Here is a 22,888-nt window from a genome sequence, read left to right on the forward strand (position 1 = left end):
TAAGATGAGCTTTAAAAGAAGAGTGAACTATGACATGGTTTCTGTTCTAAAACCATTTACATGGAAAGTTATTAACAATTCACCTTCAATATCCAGTTGATTCAAAATGTCAGCAGCTACAGCATCCACCTCCAATTCACAGGTACTTTGTGGCTCAACACCTTTCAACATTAAAGAGCTGTGACAACATAAATACCACAGATTAATTTTATCAATACACTGAGTTTGAAACATGCATCATCACTGATTTTTAACTGGACTAATATCGAAAATTATTTTGAGGAAACAGGAGTGACCAACTGCAGAATTATCAGTTTCCATCCTCACCTGCAAGTCCTTAAACTAATGATCATATTCAAATCTAATTAGATAAGAAAATCTGTACCTTCAACTTAAAGGGTTTAGCTTTTTCTTTTGTGAGGAGAAGATAAAGAGCTGGTAGATAATGCCAACTACTAAAGCAATTACAATAATGTTCTTCTCCCCAAGTACAAGATTAAATGTTCTATATAACTCAGCCAATAGGACCAGGTGTGTCGGCAGGATCATGCACCCAGAAAACACAGTGGCAAGAATTTTTCTATCTTATTCACAGTTCAGAACAATGCAGAGCACTTTAACATTTACAACTAGTTTTTCTGGCATTTTTTCTTTAGCCCGGTGAATAAGAAAGGGAGTATTAACAACCCTACCACATGCTGAATTAAGGGTAGCTGGTTTGATGAAGACTTGAAATACTAGAAACAGATTAAGATTGCCATACAATTATCTGATCACCTTCCTGCTGTGCCTTTTCAGATCTGCAAATGTCAGTGACCTTCCACCTGCTGCTGTCAGTGAACAAATTTTAAAGAGTCCATGGAAGAAGGTAACAAACAGAAACCATCTTGTAAAAGTCTGTTTACCCTTTAAAATAATTTAGGGCAACACTGAAAATCCACTCCAAGCTCTTCAACTTTCTAGTAGGGCTTATAGCAATAGGACAAGAGGTAATGGTTTTAAACTGAAAGAGGGTAAATTTAGACTAGACATAAGGGAGATTTTGTTTTATGGTAAGGGTGATAAAATGCTGGAACAGGCTGTCAAAACAGGTGGGAGAAGTCCCATCTCTGGAAACATTCAACGTCAGCTTACAGGGCTCTAAGAAACCTAAAGTAGTTGAAGCTGTTCTTGTTCATAGCAAGAGAGCTGGACTAGATGACATTTAAAGGTCTCTTTGAACCCAAACTATTTTATGGTTCTATGCAGTTTTAAAGACAATCCACTGCCATTACATCCCTCCGTTCCCAGTCATGCCACCAGCTAGGAAACAAGCCCACAACATGCTCAAAATGTGTACTTTTCATGTCACAAACTTTGGGTGTTCACTCATCAAAGGAATCAGACAGAGCTCTGCCTGCACAGTGGGCAACAGGAACTGGAGGCAAGCTGAAACTTGTATTTTGATCCCACAGTAACAAATGACTGCAAGAGCACTGGGAAACAAGACTGAGGGAAGAGGCTGCAAGAATTCCTAGCTCCCTTTACAAAATCAAAACACTTCTGAGAACAAGCAAAAAGGACTATACAGAGTGGTCAGAGACATCAGAAATTTGGTAAAGACTTGCTCTGACTTGTCTGGAGGATACAAAATCAAAGATCTGAGCTTCCCACTTTCACTGATTTCCTCTTTTGAAAGACAATAAAAAACCCCAAAAACCAATGGGGGTTGGATAGAAAGATGAGGAGCCTTTCTGTCAAAAACTACAGTATTTCAATTTACATGGCATATTATTCAAATTAAAAACACTGAGATAATAACAGGCCTTTTCTGAAACAAATCTAGGATTTATCATTATAGTTGTCATTAACACTTCCATGATGAAGGCAGGGCTGGCAGTCAAAACTGCACACTCTAAAGAGTTACATGGAAGCTGATAAAGACACCTGACACACAGTAAATTCTTCATTAGACTTGAGAGAATGTCTTCCCAATACCACTAGTTCATGAGCTTGGCATTTAACATCCTTGTTAAGGTGAGCTGCTAGACACTTGCACTAGTTGAAGTCACGGCAGTAGCACAACAAGCTTCTGCAACATTCAGGTAAGCCACAAAGGCCAAGAAGTCATTTGCTCCCACATCAGGAGAACCCTTGAAGGGCATATGAAAGCAGAGCAGCTTTAACTAGCCCTTCTAACATTTTAACTTATGTTGATTAAAACAAAACCATGAGGTGGTGAGGGGGGAGTACAAACTGTCCTGAAGTACAGTTATTTAACATGGTTACAATGCTGCTTTGGGAACCAGTTCAAATGAGTATTGGCAACAGCTTGGTCAGGTGTTAGGTTTGGTGCTTTTGCTCACCTAAAACAAATGTGTGCAACATATTGGGAAAATACACAAAGTAACCGTATTTCCCATTCTCCATGATCAACACACATTTCCTCAGCAGCTACAGTGCTGTTTTAGCAGGTGAGAAGATAGCATGAAGAAGTCAGAACATGTCTAGTCTCCTCCCAGTGGCAGGTGATTGAAAATATAAAGTATTTCATGTCATTAGCAGTTGTAATGCCTTGGAATATATTCAGAAGTGGCTTGTTCAATACAGATTGCTTTATACCACAGACTAATCACCTGCCTCACATCCCATGCATCAATTTTGCAAAGAAGAGTAGTGATGATTTGATTTGAGAATATCTGTATTAGAACAAGGTTGGGAAAGACAAATTAGCAAGTCCCAGGCAAAGCTTTTCACAGCATCTATGTTATTTTGTAAAAAGGCATGTAAAGAGACTTGTTCACAAGATACAACTTTTAATAGAGGTATATGAAAGACAGGCTTGAGTGAGGTAGTATAGAAGGAACCCAGCAGGAGAACAGAGATTTACTCTCTGAAGAAGCAAGATAAATCAGGGTTGTACAACACTGAATTGCCATGGCTAGGCTACTTGGGATACTCATACTAATTAATTTTAAATTGCCTTTTATGCCTACACACTAGGTGAAAAACTGCAAAAGAAATCCATTTTACTTCTGTATAAAAATCACCAAATACATTATTTTGAGAACAGGGAAAATGGCCCTTATTTTTGAAGAATGTAATATTTGAATGAAGAATGTAACACTATTTACTGAGATAAAAACTATAGCTTAGGATGAAACTTGTGCTCAAAGAAACTACCAAGGTCTGGTTGCTCAGACATTGAGACAATGAATTAAGGCTACAGTCAGCACTTTTTTTAAAAAGTGCTCACTATATGCAAAGATCAAAGCCCTTAAAAACCTTGAAGAATAATCAACAAGGTCAGTATCTTAATTCACCAATATTAATGACAGCCTAAGGAAGCAAGTTCTGTAATGACCTGATCTGAGGTATTTGTAATGCTAAATTGAGCACAAGAGACACAAACTCACTTCATGGAGTATCTGAAAGGTGTTACTCAACTGCGCTGATAAGGACTCTAAAATTTCACATAATAATTTTCCATGCTCTGCTCATGGCAGAAAACATGTCCTTATTTTCAGGATGTTCAAGTGACTTAAATAATGTGCACATTATATTAAAAAATCAAACAGCTAAATAAAAACATGCACAGGCTGACAAGCGAGAAAAGCAATTATGACAGTCACAAGCCTAGCAAAAATCTGCAACATTACATATCTGCTAGACTGTGCAGAAGTGTTATTTGTCAGATCTCTCCACTTCCATATAAACTAGTGTCTAATAGCAAATCTAAGATTTAAAAAAAGAAAGTGTTTCTCAAAAGCATTCTACCAATCATTCTGCTTTTAACACATTATGTCCAAGTGGTAGACTTGACTGGCAGATACTCTAAGTCTGATGTTTACCAGAAAGTTTTCTCAATGGAACTCATAGAAGTGTTTCATCATTTATTATCAGCTGCCAGAATGGGATAACAAAATGTATCTCATGTCCAGAATTCCTGATGTCAAAAACTGTTGGACAGCACTACCAGGTTCAGGTGACCGCTGCCCATTTTAGAGTAGGCTTTGTAGGTTTCAGTGCAATAACACTGGCAAGTATTATACCTAAAAGCCTTACAGGGATTCCTGGGCACTAGAAATTTTGGACATTTGTCTATTTGATAACAGAATCATTCTACAATTACATTTTAAAAAAATGTCTTTGACTTAATCCAGTGCACTTATCATAGCAGCCAATCAATAATTTGGAGATTTGCCAGAAGCAAGAAAAGGACATGGCTGGGTTGAATGCTGTTCTTGCTAAGTGTCTGAGTAGCAAGGTGCTCTCTAGCATGAAAGACAGAGTTCAGTCACCAAGAAAATTTGACATAGTTCTCAAATGTTTTTTTGAAATAAGGAACCATCACTGGTATTTACTCAGCAAAATGCTGTCCATGTTACACATGTGACTTTTAAATTTGCATATTACCTTCCAGGTATTCAGAATTGTATTTCAGCCAAGTGATATACTGTGTTCCAAAGTCAAGAAATGCCCAATCACTGGCCCTACTTGCTTAAACAAGAGAACTTGTTAACTGCCACTTACAGCAAGGACTTGGCAGATACGTGTTGGACTATCCCTAAAATGTATTCTTAAGGTACACAAAGGATAATGAGTCCAAACAGACATCCCAGTCACTAAGAATACAAGACAGGCCTAGAAATGTTGTGGTCTCAAACAACATTTGACTGTCTTTTCCCTTTGCTTTTTCTTGACAGAACAAGTAATAACTTGAGCATAAAGCTGAAAGGTAGGGAAAGATTTATGTGATCTTCATATCTGATATAAAGGACAGGGAAAGAAATTTATAAGTTCAGTGATATTTAGAAGAAACTCCAAATGCTACTGAAAATAGCAGTCAAGTGATAAAATTACAATAAGTAAAACAATTTTGCTAAACAATTCACAAAACAGTTACATGTCTCAATTTGAAGTGGATAGAACTTGAAGAGAACAGGATAATAAAGTGAGGGACTGTGCAGATATTGCACATGAAACTAAAAATGAATACAGCTGTTATGCAAGTATGTATTTTGGGAATACAGAACATATTTTGTTAAGAAAAAAGAAATAAAGGAAGAAAGGCAGCTTTACAGCTATTGAGTAATTCTGTAGCCTGCAAAAGTAGAAACAGCTGAGTCACAATCATTTCAGGAAACAATTAAAAAGGTTTCCTTGGATAGGTATCTCATACTATCTGGGTCAGATTTACCCTCAGTAAGTCTGATCATGACAATTATAGATCCATTAAGCCAACCTAGAAGCAAATTTTCAGAATTTGAAAGGAAATTAAGTAGGAAGGCAATATGAAAGTGGCACTGCAGTAGGGGTTGGTTTGATTACAAGAACAAATTGTTTGAACTTGATGACTCCCATAAATAATCCAGGAGAAATTTTAACAGGCAAATAATTTTGTGTAGATACAGAACAGAGTAAAATCAGGACTGGAAAAGTTTACATTTGTTGCTTTGCTATGGCATGTATGTCCTACAGCATGGAGAAGACAGTCATGCTAGAACACCCTTAATAAAAAAATTAATTTTCTAGACAAAAGAACATTTAGCACAGTATCAAATGTAAACAATTTCAGTTGCAGGAATCATAAATGAGTTCCTAATTTATTAAAGCATTTTAGGAGCTAACTAAATGTGAAATTCTTCTTGGTTATATAAAAAGGACAGAGCACTGATACAAAATGTGTAGAACTGAGTATAGACCATGTGACTGAGCTTTCTGTGACTGAGCTTACTTCACATCTCATTAATACAGCAGTGTAGTAATGAAATATCCTGATAAGGCAAGCCAGTAGACATGCTGGATACATAGTATTACCAGAAAACAAAAGCAGGCTAACTGAGAAGTAGAATAATAGAAACAGGATGAGAAGAGAAACATTTTGTCCTAATAAATCCTAAAATGCTCACAAGCCAAATTGGCATGATAAATGAAACTGTAAAGTGTATCAGGAACTACCATTATCATTGCACATGATGTATAGAGAATTTGTGTGGTATATTATGTAGTATTCAGGCTTTACATTGAAGAAATAAATTCCTGCTGGTAGAAATACAGCAAATGACTACCAGGGAAATGGACAGAGTTGGTATTTTCCCCATTATTGTTAATGTCCCACTTCTGGAACACATGTGAGTGCTGGAGAAGGATTGGCACGAGTGAGGTGCTGCACCCCTGGCTGTATACGTGGAAGTGTGGAAGGAGGAGGAAAGAAGACTTGTGGTTACAGCCATGAGGAGGCATCCTTGGCTCCTGCTCTGCTGAGCTCATCCCTCTCTGGTGTTGACAGCCAGGAAGTACTACTTTGCTTTCTGTTTATCTGCCTTCCCCAGATCTGTGTAAAGTAACATCAGATAATCCTGGTCTAACTTATGATCCAACCTTAATGTTTACGTAAGTTGGCTTGCAGAACCAAGCAAAAAAAAAAAAAAAAAATTGAAATGGACTGTGAATGAAATATGCAGCCAAAAAGAAGAAACAGCCCAAGAACAACTGCACATAAAGTGACCAGAAGTTGTCAGATGAATGTTGTTACAAAATTCCCTTGAAGTAGTAAAAGAATCAGAAAACCAGATGTAATCAACACAAGCTCATGTTTTTGCATGCTAGAAAAACCTTAAGTATGGCCTAATGCACACATTTTCTTCTGAGGAGGCAAAAACTCCCAGTATCTAACACTAGCAGGAAGTGTGGCATATTGAGCCCAATAAACTTTTCAGAGAAGAATGACAGGATCCACCCAAAGACTGAGAAGATTACTAGATGACAGAAGGACTTGCCAATCATTAGCAAACAGCTTAAAGAATGAACTTGCTGTAGATAAATTCTATAAATCAGTAGCTTCCGATACTGTGAGTTTCTCTCCCCTCCCCAACTCTGGCCACAAAATTCACAAAATTCCAAAAATATTTCATTTTCTTATGGAAGTAAAATGATTACAAATTACAAACTGTAGAGTAGGAAATGCCTAAGAAAAAGGAAAAGCATGGGAGACAGATGAAAATTCTAAGCTGAGTTTCTTTGTAGTTACCATTCGAAATGGACAAACTGAATTCTCTGATAGCACACTATTCATAGAATCATAGTCATTTTAAGGGTGGAGAAGTCCTCTAAGATCATCAAGTCCAATTATTAATCTAAGACTGCTAAACCATGTCCCCCAAGCACCACATCCACATATTTTTTGAACACTTCCAGGAGATTCCACCATTTCCTGGGCAATCTATTCCAATACCTGACCAGCCTTTCAGTGAAGTAACTGATATTCAATCTAAACCTCCTCTGGCACTTTTATTGTTTATTATTTTAATTATTGTAAATTACTATAAATAATTTTATTAATTGTTTATTATTGTTATTATTTATTACTCCCCTTTCATCAGGCCATTTTATTTTGTCCTCCCACTTGTTACCTGGGAGAAAAGACTGACCCTCACCTGGCTGAAACCTCCTTTCAGGGAGTCATAGAGAGCAATAAGGTCAGCCCTGAGCCTCCTTTTCTCCAGGCTAAACAACCCCAGCTCCCTCAGCTGCTCCTCACAGGACTTGTGCTCCAGCCCCTCAATGTCCTTCTGTAGTGAGGGACCCAAAACCAAACTGAGATTTGAGATGTGGCCTCACAGTGAAGTCACATTAGTTAAGGATGATTACAAAAACATAATCTGTGAACTGATGTGTAAATATTCTCTATAACTATTAAATTTACTTAACTCTATCAAACTCTTCATCATCATCAAAGTCATCATTCCAAAACCCAGAAAGTAGAATTTTGCCCATCATTTCCCAGCTGGATTTTTCTAACCACAAACCACAAAGCATCAGGTGACCAAGACTAAATAATGATCATTTGTGTCACATAATCACTTTTTTTTTTTTAACATGCAAAACATATAAGGATCCTTTAAATGAGAGACTGGAACTCCATTATATGCAAGGTAATGTATATAGGAACATATAGCATACAACAGAAAAACCTGGGACGCTGACCTTGGTATTTCATCTTCTTCCCATTCAGTGAAAGATACATTGCTTGAATTTTCTGGCAAATGAGTTCTATGATGTTTACTTACACCTGATGTATCACCTAGAAAAAAGTAGAATGAGAAATTAATTAATTTATATGGCAATATTTTTTACAAATATCATTACATAACTGCATTTATTATTAAATATTACCAGTCCACATGCTCCTAAAGAATTAATAGCACTGCATGATATCATTTTGACCCATTAACTTTGCTGTCATATAAATGAACTAATTTTCTTTCTAACACATAGACACGTTTATATAAAAAAGAAAAATATACTTCCAACACACTGGCATTATTTGAACTACATTTGTTGCATTCCAGTCACATCTTAGCCTAAATTCAATCTTTTCCTATTTGTGAAAATTTCAAAATAAATCATACAATCTGATGTAAACTTCAGAATTTTCTGGGTCCACAGTTCAAATCCCAATGGAAATTAGAAGCCAAAGAAAACACTACTTCACACTTTTTCTTATTTGTTAGCTGGAAGGGAATATACAACACAGTCCAGATACAATGGTAGTAGCAGTAAGTGGAAACCTGCAATGAAGGCAGACGTTGTCTGACCTACAAATAAAGAAAACACTCTATGTTTGCTCAGAGGTCTCCATATAAGGGAGTGTGCTCCAAAGTCATGCTGGTGAAGTCCTCTGTGAAGAATTCCTACCTCTCTTGAGGTCTCCACCTGAACCCTCATTTTTCAGAGAAGGTAAAGAAAATATACTCAGGATATGGCACAAGAAAGAAATTCTAGGCTCCAGAAATGGAGTTGGAGGGAGGTAGAATGGGAGAAGACTTTGAAAATTACTCAGTCTCCCACTTCTGCCTAAAGGACCAGCTTGAACCTTGAATTTTCTCAGCTATGTTGGTGTCATGCACTAGCAGCTTTCTGGTATTCAATTTACCTTCCAGCCATAGCAAACACTCCTGCATTTGTTCAAGTTACACCAATTAACTCAACTGTCAGAGGTCTTCAGTAATTAAATATTGATTAGAACATGTATTTTTATTCTAAAACTTTCATAATAGTCTTCCGTGTGAATTGCACTACTTGGAATATTAGGTTTGTCCTCATGTAGCAAAAAGTGCTAAGTTACTACAGAAGCAATTGGCAGGCACCATGCCAAAAGAACCTTAGAAGCTACAAACAGAAGCAAGCAGGCTTAATTCCATGTGTTCCAGAGCAAGCTTACTGCACTCAGATTAGGTTCCTGCAAGCCCTGTCCCTACATCAGACTCTCCAGTGTACAGGCATGGCACATGTGCCATTCAAGTGGGCTGAAAGGACACTCTTGTGCTCATGCAGAGCCAGCTCACGTTTCAGCCACACCTGCACTGTTATGGTCCATGCACTTCGATGCCTAAGCAGGTGATTCTGGAAAGACAACACAAAATATCTGATCCCATTTGCACAGATCCAGCTCAAACCTAGCAAACCTTACTGTCTGGGCTGTTCAAAAGTGCTGACTTGTCTTGGCCAGCTAGTCCAGGAAAAAACACAGCCATGTTTTTACTGTGTGGCACGTCAGCTAATTCTCCGTATTAAAATGTAAACTGACTATGCATGGAAACAACTCTTGTTATTTTTCATCTGCAGCTTGATTAATTTAAGTTGATGAAATAGGACTGAATAGTTATATATTTTCAAGGAAAATACATCTCACGGCAGTTATGCAAGGTTATAGGCCAACTGGTAAAATATATACTATTATTTTTTTAAATTATATGCATTTCAAATACCACACCACAGCAGTTTCAGGGCATTATTCCATTTCTTCTTCCCTATCATTGTTGTTTTCATATATTTCTAAAAATTGAGGCTCAAATTCCTGTATTAGTTTGTTTCTTCAGTAAAGTTAATCATAGGGACAGGAATTTAAGGACACACAATATTTCCCTTCTCTTGATATAAAGATCTTTAAATACAGTAGCAATGACACATCAAGGTCTTTCAGAGACATATTACAGAAGCAGATTCAGCTACTGAAAATAAAAGTTTTGCAACAGTTACAATGGTATGTGGTGCATGAATGAATAGGCAGCCTTCTTCACAGCCCATAAAGACAAGGCCTTGAAGAAATGAACTGCTGTACTTTCTGGATACAAGCTGATGAAGGCAGAATATTCCTGCTCCAAGAAATCTGCATGCTGACCTCTCTCAGCCTTCAAAAAAACTGACTTATCTCAGTGAGAGAAATACCACTATGAACAGGCTCCTGAGGCTGCTTGCTTACACTGACAAATGTGTTAACTGCCAGACTCATTTTCATATCATCTGCAAGGGAAGTAAGGGAAGTGTTTGCTGCACATCTTTTGGCAAAGGCTTTTACTGCTGTCTAAGAAACAATGTTTGGTCTGGCCTGTGTGACACAGCTGTACCTGACTGAAAGGAACTCCCACAACACAGAGGCTGAGGAACAGGCAGCTAAAGTGTGTCAGGTGTAAGCAGAGGCTGTGCTTCCACACCACTCCAACAGCCTGAGCTCAGAGAGGGCTGCTGTACAAGGACAGGCTCTTGACAGCAGTGCTTCAGTAAGGCTGCACCAGGGACAAACCATTTGTCACTTGGCTGCTGTGCCAGGAGCAATAGACAGTGATCCTGTGCCTGGGGATTCCAACAGACTGAGCTCAGGCTACTGATGCATGTGTGATGTGGAGCCATGCAAAGCAGAATCCATCTTCCTAAGAGCACTGCAGCCAGTATATGATCAAGCCAGACAAAGTAGTGTCATTTTTTCCCTTTTATTTTATTGTATTCTTCCCCTATAAGAATAGTTAAAGTACACTGGTCTCAGCCTATACTCCTCTTCCACCCCCTTGTTCCCATTCAAGACCTAGGTTTCTCATCCATAAATAAATAATGAAGGAGAATATAAACAGCTTATGTTTTTCATCTATCATCTAAAAGAGGGGGAAAAAAGAGCATTGGAAAAAGAATGGAAGCAACTATTTGATACAATCCCATTGCACATTTCCAGAAGGCTGATTTGAATATTTGGAGGACTAAAGGTACCTGACTGTATTTCCTCAGGACTGAAAACCCTGACAATGCTCTGTCCATGCCACAGCTTTTGCCTTCCTACAGTTCTGACACTAGCAAAAAGTGTGGCCTATTGTTGGGCATGAAAAGAGTGTTTTCCTTTAAACAAGAATTAGTTATACAACTCCATGGGCTAATCCACTGCCATGGAGTGGATATGAATATACATGCATAAAAATAAGTAGGAAATTCAGCACGATTATTGGTCTACCCTTTTACAGAAAGATACTTCACCATTCCTTTCAACTTTTGCTTTAGCTGTAGGAACAATTATTATTTAAGTAATCAATATTTATTTTACTAAATGTTACATACTAAAGGCATGCTTTTTCTACTGTTATCTCTCCTTTATGATGAAGAATTTAGAAAAATTAGGGATGTTTTCACCAAACTTAATTTTTATGTCAGTGGTACATCCGAAATGCCAAATTAATTTTTTAAAATGCTTCCTTTGCTCACACACTAATAATTCAAATTTTACCTTAGAGCAAATGACTCCAGCATAAACACAAGCATTTTAATTAAGAACACTGATTGTGATTAGAGCAAAATCTTTAGCCATAATTTTGTAAAGACACTACTGCAACAACAAAAAAAAAGAATTTGAATTGATGTAAGAATCAAAACCAGTAAAAAAATTAAGCAACAGTATTATTGTGCTATCTTTCATGTCAATTCTTCAACTAAACATCAACAATTTTTCATCTTCTAGAAAAGAGGAGTGGTCATCTTGTGAAATGGTCACAGCTGCACTGCTGACAGAACACATGCTTCTTGACACACAGCATCTCATTTCGGGAAGCAGGCTCTTCCTCAATCCCCACACAGAGGCAAAAACAGAAGAAGAACTACATATGGACTTTGTTTTGACACAGAACTTCAGGGAAACAACACGATGCTCATTCAGCCAAAATAAAGCAAAAGCTTGACAGCAAGTGACGTCTTGTACAAAATGGTAGCTTTTAGCCTTCAAAAGAATTATTTGGTCTTAAGAAATAAACACCTTACCTTTTCTCCTTGCTTTTCTGAATTTCACAGCAGCCAGGTTTATTAAATTCATTCCATATAAATTGTAGTCTATAAAGAGTTGGAGGAGGTAGGGAATATGGGCTTCATGAGGCTGGTAAGATTTGTTCATTATGGCTCCACCTTGCAGAAGCTCACAAACTCTAAAAGACAAATTAGGACATAAATAAAAAATTTGACTTAAATAAAAAACAATATTGATATTTGACTTTATCAAAACATAGAATACTTATCGACATTTTAAATTTTGCCTTCGTTGTATTTTTAACTTAAGAACTGTGTTTTCACAATAACAGTTGAACAAAAATGATCTCTGCTAATAATGATACAATATTTGTGTGTTAGTTGCAAAGGAGATTTGAATCTTTCAGCTAAAAAACCATGAAACTCTGAAAAAAAAATCCTACAATATTCTATTCCTGCAAGTGATCCAAAAGCCATTATAGGCCATTGGAATCTTTCAACAGAACAACTGTGGCAGCTGCATGCCTACCCAGCAGTAACAAGTTTGAAAGTCTCTCTAGTTCTCATTGACATATATACAATATATATGATACATATAATGTCCTTCATGGTTTTCAAGCTACATACTGTATACTCAGAAATATTTTAAAACTCTGCAGAAGGACAAATCCTCTCTTTTAAACAGCTGCACATTAAAAATAATTGCAAGTATTTGGATAACTGTAAACTGACACAATAAGTTTATCTCAAATTAACAGTATACAACTATACAACAAAGAAAAGCACTAAGTATTTCTAAATGCAACAAACTGGGATTAAAAATAAAGTTTTATACTGAAGAAAGAAAGGAATAATTTAAGTGAAGTGTCAGTCCTTTTTTGGATAGGAGCAATTCAAACATGAGGAGCTCCAAATTTTGAAGCAACTTTCCCGTCATCCATTCATACAGAAATTTTAAAATAATGCAAAATTTCACTTGCCTAGAAGAAAAACCAGATAATCCTGTCTTATGATCATGTATTGGACCTTCCAAAAAAAAGTTACAGTATGTAATAGCACACACTCAAGAGATTTTATTTTATGCTTGGAAAATAATTCCTCCTTATTTATTTCTGAATTTACTGCAGCTACAGTAAGATTGAAATCAACTTTCATACAACAGAACATTACTCTATTGAGAAATAGAGAAACTGTCAAATAACAAAAGCTATTCACTTTTCCAAGTAAATCTTAAATTTAGTAATTTTTACTGGAACTAAAACCTACCAAAATTTACTTCCTAACAGATGAAATGAAGCCATATGAGAGACAGCTATACTGTTTTCCTTAAGAGTTACAGGAAAAGTAAGCTGATGCAAATTTGTTTAAGTGTTCACAAATTACAGTAAACACAAAACAACTAAAGGCAAGCATGTTTTGCTATTGCTTTTCCAACATTCTACTGCTTTAAAAGATTATTGGTGTGTTTAAAATTGGTAAATTTTATAGTGTTTTGAAAACCATGAGACAATAATTTTGGAGATTTTGTTAAGTTACTGGTAAATCTTATTTCAAACCTGACTTTTTAATTCAAGATACAAGGAAACCAGACAGAAGTTTGTACTTCCACATCCTCACCTTTTTACCATTGCAGGATTGTAAAGATAAATCTTCATAAACTGTCTCTCCTTTTCATGGTAACCATAAAAAGGCCTGAAGACAAAGGAAAAAAAGCAAGAAGCTAGCCAGTTATGCTGTGGTATTTATTCAATGACATTTTACTATAAGGAGTATTAAATAAGCATGTCTATCTACCCAGTTAAAGATCAAGATGTATTTAATTTAGGTCTTTCCCATTAGCCTCCAATACAAACAAACAAAACATCTGAAACACTCTTGTGCTGCTTTGAGGCAATGAGCAGCCAACTTTCACTAACAACTGTTAGTGAAATTCTGTTCAGAACAACTGTTCTGAAATTCTAAGGCAAGAGAGGTGAAAAAGAGGCAGGTTCTCCTAATTGCTGCCTGCTCTTTTCTCACTTATTCAAGTAAAGATTGTCATCAACAGTTTCCTCTGCCCAGCTTTCACTATTGAGATGAACAGCTATACTACAATTTATATAGTTCTCACAAAAATAACAATATCAAGAAATTTGGTAGGTGACCTTCTTTGTTACTGTAAAAACATCAGAAAGTTCTGACTGAAAATAAAAACAAGTTATTGCAGCCACTTTAATCATAATATCTAGAAGCCCCAAAAACTGGCTGGGAACAGAAATATTAACTTCCTACACTTAAACAATTAGAAAGAATGTATTTCAGAAATGCATGAAAAAAGCAAATAAAACATAGTGTTGCACAACACTGAAAATTAGCATTTACACAGTTTTGAAGATGAAAAACTGAATGCATGTAGCTCAATTACCTGTGCTCTTCAAGGATATTTTCCTATTACTCATTATGATTTATTTTTCAACCCTTGGTTATGCAAGTTAAATAAAAATTAACTAAAAGGACACTTAAAATGCTAACACTCAATATAGACAGCTACACCAAATAAAACAGAGTGGTCATCTTGACAGATTAATAAATCAATGTTTAAGGGCCTCCACTTCCTGGCCTGTGCTGCTGTAAGCATCAGACAGATAAAGATGACTTGAGAGTCTCATAGGGGCAATTTTACATGAACCAAAAAAAAAAGAAAAAAAAAAAAAAGAGCACCTAGATTCAGGCTCCTGCAAGACATGCCTGGTCTCAGGGAACACAGAATAATCCAGAGAGGTAGAAAATGCTGCATGGAAAGTACTGCTCTAACAGCAGAGACAGAAAAAGCTAAGAAGAACAGATTTTGCAAAATTATATACACTAGGATACAATTATGGAAAAAATGGTTGTGTCAAGAAGGTTTTTTTGGGAAAACATGTTAACTGTGTTAAAGTCAAAGCAAGTGAGAAAAGTAATTTAGAAGTTGTACAGCCCTGTATGAAGACATACATGGATGGAAAATGAAAAAGGACTAGCACTGCAATCATCCAAGTCCAAATAGTACAACTGCAAAAAGCTATTCAAAACAAACAACCAAAACTCCTGACAGGTCATACTTACATTCCAGACACTAATGATACTTTGAAAACATGCTGAACAGTAGAAGATGGATTTCCTAAAGCCACATTGAGTGCTCTGTCAATGCTGAATGCCACTTGACGAAGGTAGCACTCTGGATGCTGTCCAAAACCATCGTACGGTACATAGAGGTAAGGGAAGATACCATGTAAGTGGAGACAAGTCTTCTGACCTAAAAATAAAAAGTAAACATTTATTTTCTAATGACTACTTTTTCTTCTTCTAAGTAGTTGCTACATCTGAGTTTTTTCATATTACTTTCAGGTTCTTCAGAGAGGATAAATTTATGACACAAGTGCAGGTGTGTTTCAAGCAAAAGGTACTAATGTAGAGCAGTTCTCACACTTGATTAATTGACAAAACCAAAACAGAACAGATGTGGTTACGTGACATACCCATGACTACACCTGTGTAACAGAATTCACTACTAATTATTTTCTTCATAGAAATAACACAACATCTCTCTAAGAATGACTTTGCATACTGAATAAATGTTGGATGCTTAACAGTTTCTCAGCCTTTGTGAAAAGTTCTCAGTAGGAATTACACAATCTCAGAAATTAAAAAGAACATCCAGAGCACCTATGAGGCCATTCAGTATTCTAGTTATTAGGGTGTAAGTTTGGATGTGGAAAAAATACCAGGCAACTTTCAACTTTTAAAATCTGTAGTTCCCTCAGAGATTTCTACTGTATCTGCAAATCTCTAGACTCCTAACAACACACTTACTTCTCAGCATTAGCTTCTGTGAGTCTGCAGCAAGAGCAGAGTGAAAGGACACACCATGAAAACCTTTGTGCTAGACCAGTCTGAGTTTCTCATTCACACAAGGCAGTACAGTAATACAGACTGGGGCCTCCCAAACCCACCACATTTTTGGGGGGACTAGTCTCAACTACAATGCATGTTATCTGCTCTTTTCTCACCACAATGCAACAAAGCATGCATTTGGTGGCATCCATTTGCCACCTTTTCAGTCCCCAAAATCATTCATGACTTCTCAGTGGCCAATGGAAACCTTTCACAGGAAAATACTGTAAGCATGTGTTGCTGATTAACAACCACCACCACAAGGACAGGCAGCACATATCCCTTTGCATTTTGTTTGGATGAACTCCCTGCATGAGGACAGCAAAACTGGCTGTGCTTTCATCACCCTGGAGATGAATGCTACAAAAAGGGAACACAACTTCACTGGTCCACAAGACCAATGACAAGACTTCCAAAAGCCCACTCTTTCAAACTGAGGTTATTTCTTAGCTGGTGGAACTTGCCTGAAGTATTTACACACAATCATATCCCAGTGGCCACCCAGTGAAGACAGCTTATGCCCATTAAAGTACAGCAACAACAAGACCTTCAGACTGAGGACTGCCTGCAAATCTTTTACATGAAAAGCATGCCCAAAAATCCCACTAACAGCACAGCTTTTTTTGCCTCTTTCTCAAAACTGGGGTAAGATGTACTGTTCTTCAATTATGTTTAGAAGTAAAAAAATTGATCAAAAAATGGTACTACAAGTCCATTTTCTGAGCTGAATTTTATTCTTCTTGCAAGTCAGCTCCATCAAGTCTCCTCATCAATGTTGAAATACAATCTATATATGCATTCATAATGTTTAAATCACCATCTATGAATTCTGCCCATGTCTTTTAAGGTATTTCAGGAGAATAAAATTCTTATTTATGTTTATTTATGCACCATGTTTTTCAAACAATAATTCATTAAGAGAAAGGGAAAACTAAAGAAACTAAGATCTACGGGTTTGAGGGTTTTTTGAAAAGTGAAAGAAGGACAGTAAAAGCTTTATATGGCAGAAAACTTCTTCACCTCTAAGGTGGAAAAAATCATATATTAGTAGCATGGGAACTGAGAGGACTCATTTGTGCAATGGTAGCAAACAATTTATTTTCTATACCAAGTCACCAACAAATCTGAGTGTATACTGATGGCTGTACTTAGGATTGATTTTCAAATAAAAGAGTCCCCCATCCAAATAAATACCATTCTCAGAAAATTAATAGTTGTTTGAAGTTCTACAGTTTCTCTGTTCAAGTTTGGTTGGTTGGTTTTGGGAAGGATTTGAGTTTGGGTTTTTTTATTTTTTGTTGCTAAGCTGGAAAGGGTGCGTTGTTGTTGTTGTTTTTTAAATGTATCCCAGGATCATGTTCAGTGGAAAATTCAAACTAGTTCATAAAGTAATTTGTCTGAATGCTCACTGCAGCTTAAAAAAACAAGAGAACAAACCAACTCACCCCAAACTAAATTTGATATTGGAATACAGACTGAATTTCTGTATGTACAAATATACATCTCTATCCCCCCATGAATTTTATAAATTCAGGTGTTTGCTTCCTAGAACTCATCAGTCAGAATCAGTTCTGCACTTATACTTTTTATTTGCACTACTAGCTATGGACTCCTTTCAAAAGCATGAGTTTTTTCATATTTAAAAAAAATAGCTTTAATGGTTGTCCAAGTATTCTGAGTTGCAGTTAATTTATGATCCCTTATTTTTTTATGTCATAATTTATGACAGAATTGCAAAGCACCAGAATAAACACAACAGTGACACAGTCTAAACTTACTGTACTTAAATTCAGGTTCCTTTCAAGTTAAGCAGCTATTTAACAATTCTTGCTGAACTGAAAATGTACTTTTATTGTTGAATAAAAAAGAGAACACATACAAAGAAAGTTTCCTACTATTTCCTTCTGTTCCCTTCCCCTGTACTCCCCTTTATGTGCAAAAAAACCCATGAAAAACACTATGGCTTTTGATTGAGCAGAGTCAAATTACCACTTAACTCCAGGGAAATCTTATAGAACACACACCCTGAGCTGCTTTTCATTTTTTATTCTGCCAAGAAAGCAAACAAGTTACTGCTGAGCTAAGATTCCTATTAGGCTAACAGCTGTCAAGTTACATGGGTTTACACAGCTACTTACTTTGAACCTCAATAGTATTGATTTATTAATTGTGATATTTGGTTATACTGCTATTTTTACTTAAAATCAACATGATTTTAAGTCTGACCCTGTTAAGAACAGTCATGTATTTCCATCATTTAGGTAAAATCATCAAAGTGCACCAAATATCATGGTATCGAGTTTGAAGCCCAGGCTCCAGTAATAGCAACCGAGGTTTGCACTAACCCATTAAAAATTCTAGTGGATTCTTTCCAATAGAGCCACAAGGAGGAAAAAGATCTACCCACTGAGGATTTCAGGCTACACAGACCTGCCAATTTACATGAATTAAAAACTTGGCTTGGGAAAAGGTTAATGAGTTTTATGGTTTAAATATGTTAATCTTATGCTCCTGTTTCTTTTTGGAGATACAGAGAAACAAATTTGTACCACTGGAATAGCACTGACTGCTACAGCGCCCACTTACAGTGACCAGATGATGTTGTGTTTTCTCTGTTCATCAGTTTCTTCACATCTGTAGAATCAGTGGAAGTGGTGCTCAACAGCAGATTCTGCATATGACCACTCTCCATAGAATTTCTGGATACAAAATTGGCCACTGATGGGACAGGCAACTGAAATGTTTTCATACTGTGGCTTCTTCATGGGCCTGAAAGAATGGGGTCTGCACTGGCTGAATTACCTGCAGATCAAGCATCTCAGTATGACTCAAGGAGACTGCTAATTAAAGGACCTATAAGTAAAGCTGAGGCTTAATCATGAGTCTTTGTAAGGCACTGAATGAAGTGGTAAATGAAGGAACACAAAAATTGCTGCTGTAACATAGAAAAAAGGCAGTACACAAAACCTTGAGATATTATGAGATACTCAACTAGCAAACTGACCATTTTCTCTGAAAAGAAGACACTGCCAACTAAACATCAATATGGATGAATAGTCATAATAATAATTATGAATCAATACTTAAAAAATAATACAAATGCAGGATTTTCATACTGTGTAGAAAGAAAGCTCACCTTCAAAACCCATTACTTCTAAAAGGAAGTGGCATAAATGTCACTGAAGTATTAAAATAAAGCATTTTGCATACTTGACCCATGAGAGAGATATTAAGAAAGTCAATCTGGTATTTTTTCTGGAAGATGGTTGCCATATACATTACTATTAGGAACACATACCAAGCATAATCCTTCAGTTACTCTATCATTTTTAGTATTACAAGAAAAATCTGTAGCAACCCTAAGATTGAAAAATTCACTATTATCAGAAGAGAACTGAAACCAGAATGATAATGCAATGCAAAGATACAGGAACTGATGTCTTCTGACCACCAAAATGTTCAGCCATGAAGAATGATCTGGTAGGGATGAAACTGAGATGCAATTTACATAGAATGGGTGAAGCTGGAAGGACCTCTGAAAGTCATCTTGCCCAGCCCCTTGCCCAAGCTTATGAACACCTAATTTCACAGTACAACAAGTTAGAGAATCTGAGAATTATTATTCAAGTGTCCTCAGAGAAGTGCCTTTTCATCATTTGTAAACATTGACTTTCATTTAAACGTCCAAAAACTTTCTTCCACCAAGATCATATTGGACAAATTTCTGTAGAAAAGAAAAATGTGAATATTATTAATAAGGGAACTTATTTAATTGTCCAGTTCAGGAATAAAGTTTGCAAATAAGACAAAAAAGGAGCACATGAACATCTATATATACATTCCAAGAGAAAACAGAAGTCTATCTGTTCCAAATGGAATTCCACACAAACATGACTACCTGCTGGCTCAGATTCCATCAAGGGGAGAGCTTCTGCAGACAGTGTCTCCATTTATTTCCTCCAGAAGACTTACAATCTCATGGGAGAACTGTCTGAACAAAGCATGTAGATGACCACAGAAGGCAATCTGGTTGGCTAAGAATGATTTACTTTGAGTGAATCCATTCTGATTACTCTAATTTCCAATAAAGAATGAGAACATGTTCTACAGTTGTGGTACAGTTCAATTAACTTTTCATAAATGATACTCAAAGCTGTATAGCTCCTATCCTGTATTTCTTAATTTAGGAACTGACTACAGAATCCTCACAGATGGAACTCAATGCTGGAAACATTCTGAATAGATGTTTTCTTTAGTATTTACAAAACAAAAATTAAATCTAGATAAATATGACTTCAGAGAACAGGTCAACACTGTTCTACATGCAGTCATATTTTGCTGTGATATTTCTGCTACAGAACAAGCTGATCCCATTATAAGGAGCTAAGCAAAGCCATAGGGAACAATGGTGTGGGAGTAATATAGAGATTACAGCAGCATTTAGAAGCATGGCAAAACCCTAAGATCTTAGGAAATTTGCACTGGGAATTAATAAAGAGACGCAGAAGATGGAAGGCAAATGGCTTTTCATACACTTGCCATCTGTTAGAAGTACTTCAAGTACAGTTTTGTGAAGTGGAAGGACTACCTAAGCATGTACAAGTATTAGAAGAAGAATGCACACAAACATGTCAAGTGTCACTAGAGGATACAGAAAAAATAAGGGATTTCTTTCCTTTAACAGCAACAGTAAAGCAAAATAATTAGAAATCAAAAGACATGACACTACCATCTTAAAAAGAAAATTGGTATTTTCAACTAACTTTTGAACCACTTACATTCAAAAACACTTGAAAAATGAACTGTGAATAGTGATGCCTACAGAGAATTGCAAAATTAACAATTCTATTGTAAAACAATTCTAAAAATGAAATTTTAAAAGTGGAATATTATTAGAATTCAATTTCAAAGTAATTTCATCTTGCAGTAAAAGTTCCTGTGTCTTAGGCAATCTCACCCCTTCTCCAGGAAGAGGCTTCAGTGAGCAACATCAAGCTGGAACAGGAGTACATCATCTACCCTGCCTGGTAGGTACAACACGGGCACCTTGTGCACAGTTCAGATGCTGCTTTCAGTCTAAGCTGTGTTGCTCACTTGGGTGGGCTTGTCAAGCCTGTATCACTGAATACCATCAGAACTGAGCTACTGAAAAGGCACAGGTCTCAGTTACTTTCTAGTGCTAACACAGCCTGTGAAACTATAGCCACCATTCCTTCCCTCTGGCACAAAGCAAACAAATAACATACATGGACTGGTAAGTAAGGTAATGCTTTGATGAAGACAAATCCCCTTCCTAACAAAACTTGGGAAGATCTTTCCCCCTTAAGACTCTTGCTAAGTCATTCAGAAATTTAAGAGTTCACACTTTTAATCTCAAAGAGCTCTTCAACAGTATATTACATTAATGTAACTTCTTCAATGATTTAAAAAAAACTTTCAATCTTCTCCCAGAGTCATGAAACAAGTCAGCTTTTTCACAAGGACTGAGAAGAAAGGGAGAACTACACACATTGCAGTCCTGGATACTAGAGAACACTGGATGTCAGAGAAACAAGAATAATGAACTTGGACCTTGCAGCAGCAAGATATCCTCAAACCATAATCAAGAAGAGAGTGCAAAGACCTTATTTCACATATATTAGATATTTGTGCCAACACTTTCAGTTTTTCCCTAGGGTGTGAGAAAACGCTTATTTCAGTAATACCTGTAAACGGGACCAAAAAAATATTTTTCTTACATTTGTTGAAATCCAAATTGAGTGTTTGGTTATTTATAATTATTTAGCCAGTAACTGCTCCTTGCAACATGTCATACCTCTAACTCTTATGAAGACCAAAAAAAACCCAAACCAAACAAAAAAAACCCACCAAAACAAAAACCCCAAACAAACCCCCTCCCCCACCACCACTAGGAAAATGAGGCCTTTGACTCACTGCAATTAGATTGTTCCTCAGCCTTGATGCTTGGATCCTTAGTGAACAAGAAGGGCTGGGGTTTTTGTCTGTAATTTAAAATTAGAAACCTCTGCATACCTAGATGCACATTGGTGTGATACCCTGAGCTATGGCAGGAAACAAAGATCAAAGAAAAGCAGATCACTGGGCAGTATGGAGATTTGAGCAAGAAGTCCACAAGCTCCCTTGAATTTGGTATCTGACAAAGGACAGATTCCCCTCAGATTAAGGTAACATCAAATAAAATTACATTTGAAACACTGATTTTTACTGACATCTTCAACTGACATCCATGCAATTAATTTGCTCACTGATAGCTTTTACATCAAGCATAAGTTGTCTTAATAATTTGAAATATTAGGGCCTAAGAGACCACATGGTTTACCAAGTCCTGTCTTCTCCAGTCCAGCAATCAATGCAGTAGTCACACAAAACTGAAGTCCATTAGATACTTTGAACTGTGAAATATCCAAAGAAGAAATAACCTTTGAGACCTCTCAGGCTAGAATTTACACTGGGAATTACTGCTGATGGAAAGTATCAATGGTAAGTTCCAAAAGCAAGGCTACTATCTTTGTCTTACTGAGAATTTTTAACAGATATTTTTTAGTCTAATATGTAAGAGAGGCATTCATTTTTTTAACACAAAAACAATGAGCAAACCCCAAGAAAAAGCACAAAAGTTGAAACAGTTTATTTAATGCATCAACCAATAAAGATATTCTGATTATCTCTGTAAAACTACCTCCTCCTGACTGGAATTGATTAGGATGGATCTTTCCTGAATTCCTGCTGAGACACTGGAAAACAATCTCAGAAGTGCTACTGATAAACCTAGCTGTTTATAGGATGCAAAGTTACATCAGCAGAAAGAAACATCTATTCCCTACTGTTATCACCAAGAAAAAATAACTAAAATATAACTCAAAAAATCTATTGTTATGCAGTCCAACTAAAACCAGGAAAGTCCAGAGTTGGA

The 22,888-nt window shown here is 36.5% G+C and overlaps 1 protein-coding gene across 1 annotated transcript in view; it reads right to left on the bottom strand.

The window, feature by feature from the left end:
* REV3L (REV3 like, DNA directed polymerase zeta catalytic subunit) overlaps positions 1-22,888 on the bottom strand; it is a 115,466-nt gene that overhangs the window by 56,503 nt on the left and 36,075 nt on the right. Inside the window, exons 2-6 of the mRNA XM_077175205.1 lie at positions 15,127-15,316; positions 13,660-13,734; positions 12,061-12,221; positions 7,969-8,065; positions 84-178 (exon numbers count right to left, since the gene is read on the bottom strand). Coding sequence (XP_077031320.1) covers positions 84-178; positions 7,969-8,065; positions 12,061-12,221; positions 13,660-13,734; positions 15,127-15,316 — 618 coding nt within the window. The remainder of the gene's footprint in view (positions 1-83; positions 179-7,968; positions 8,066-12,060; positions 12,222-13,659; positions 13,735-15,126; positions 15,317-22,888) is intronic.

Source organism: Agelaius phoeniceus, chromosome 3 (genome assembly GCF_051311805.1).
Source record: "Agelaius phoeniceus isolate bAgePho1 chromosome 3, bAgePho1.hap1, whole genome shotgun sequence".
NCBI classification, from domain to species: domain Eukaryota; kingdom Metazoa; phylum Chordata; class Aves; order Passeriformes; family Icteridae; genus Agelaius; species Agelaius phoeniceus.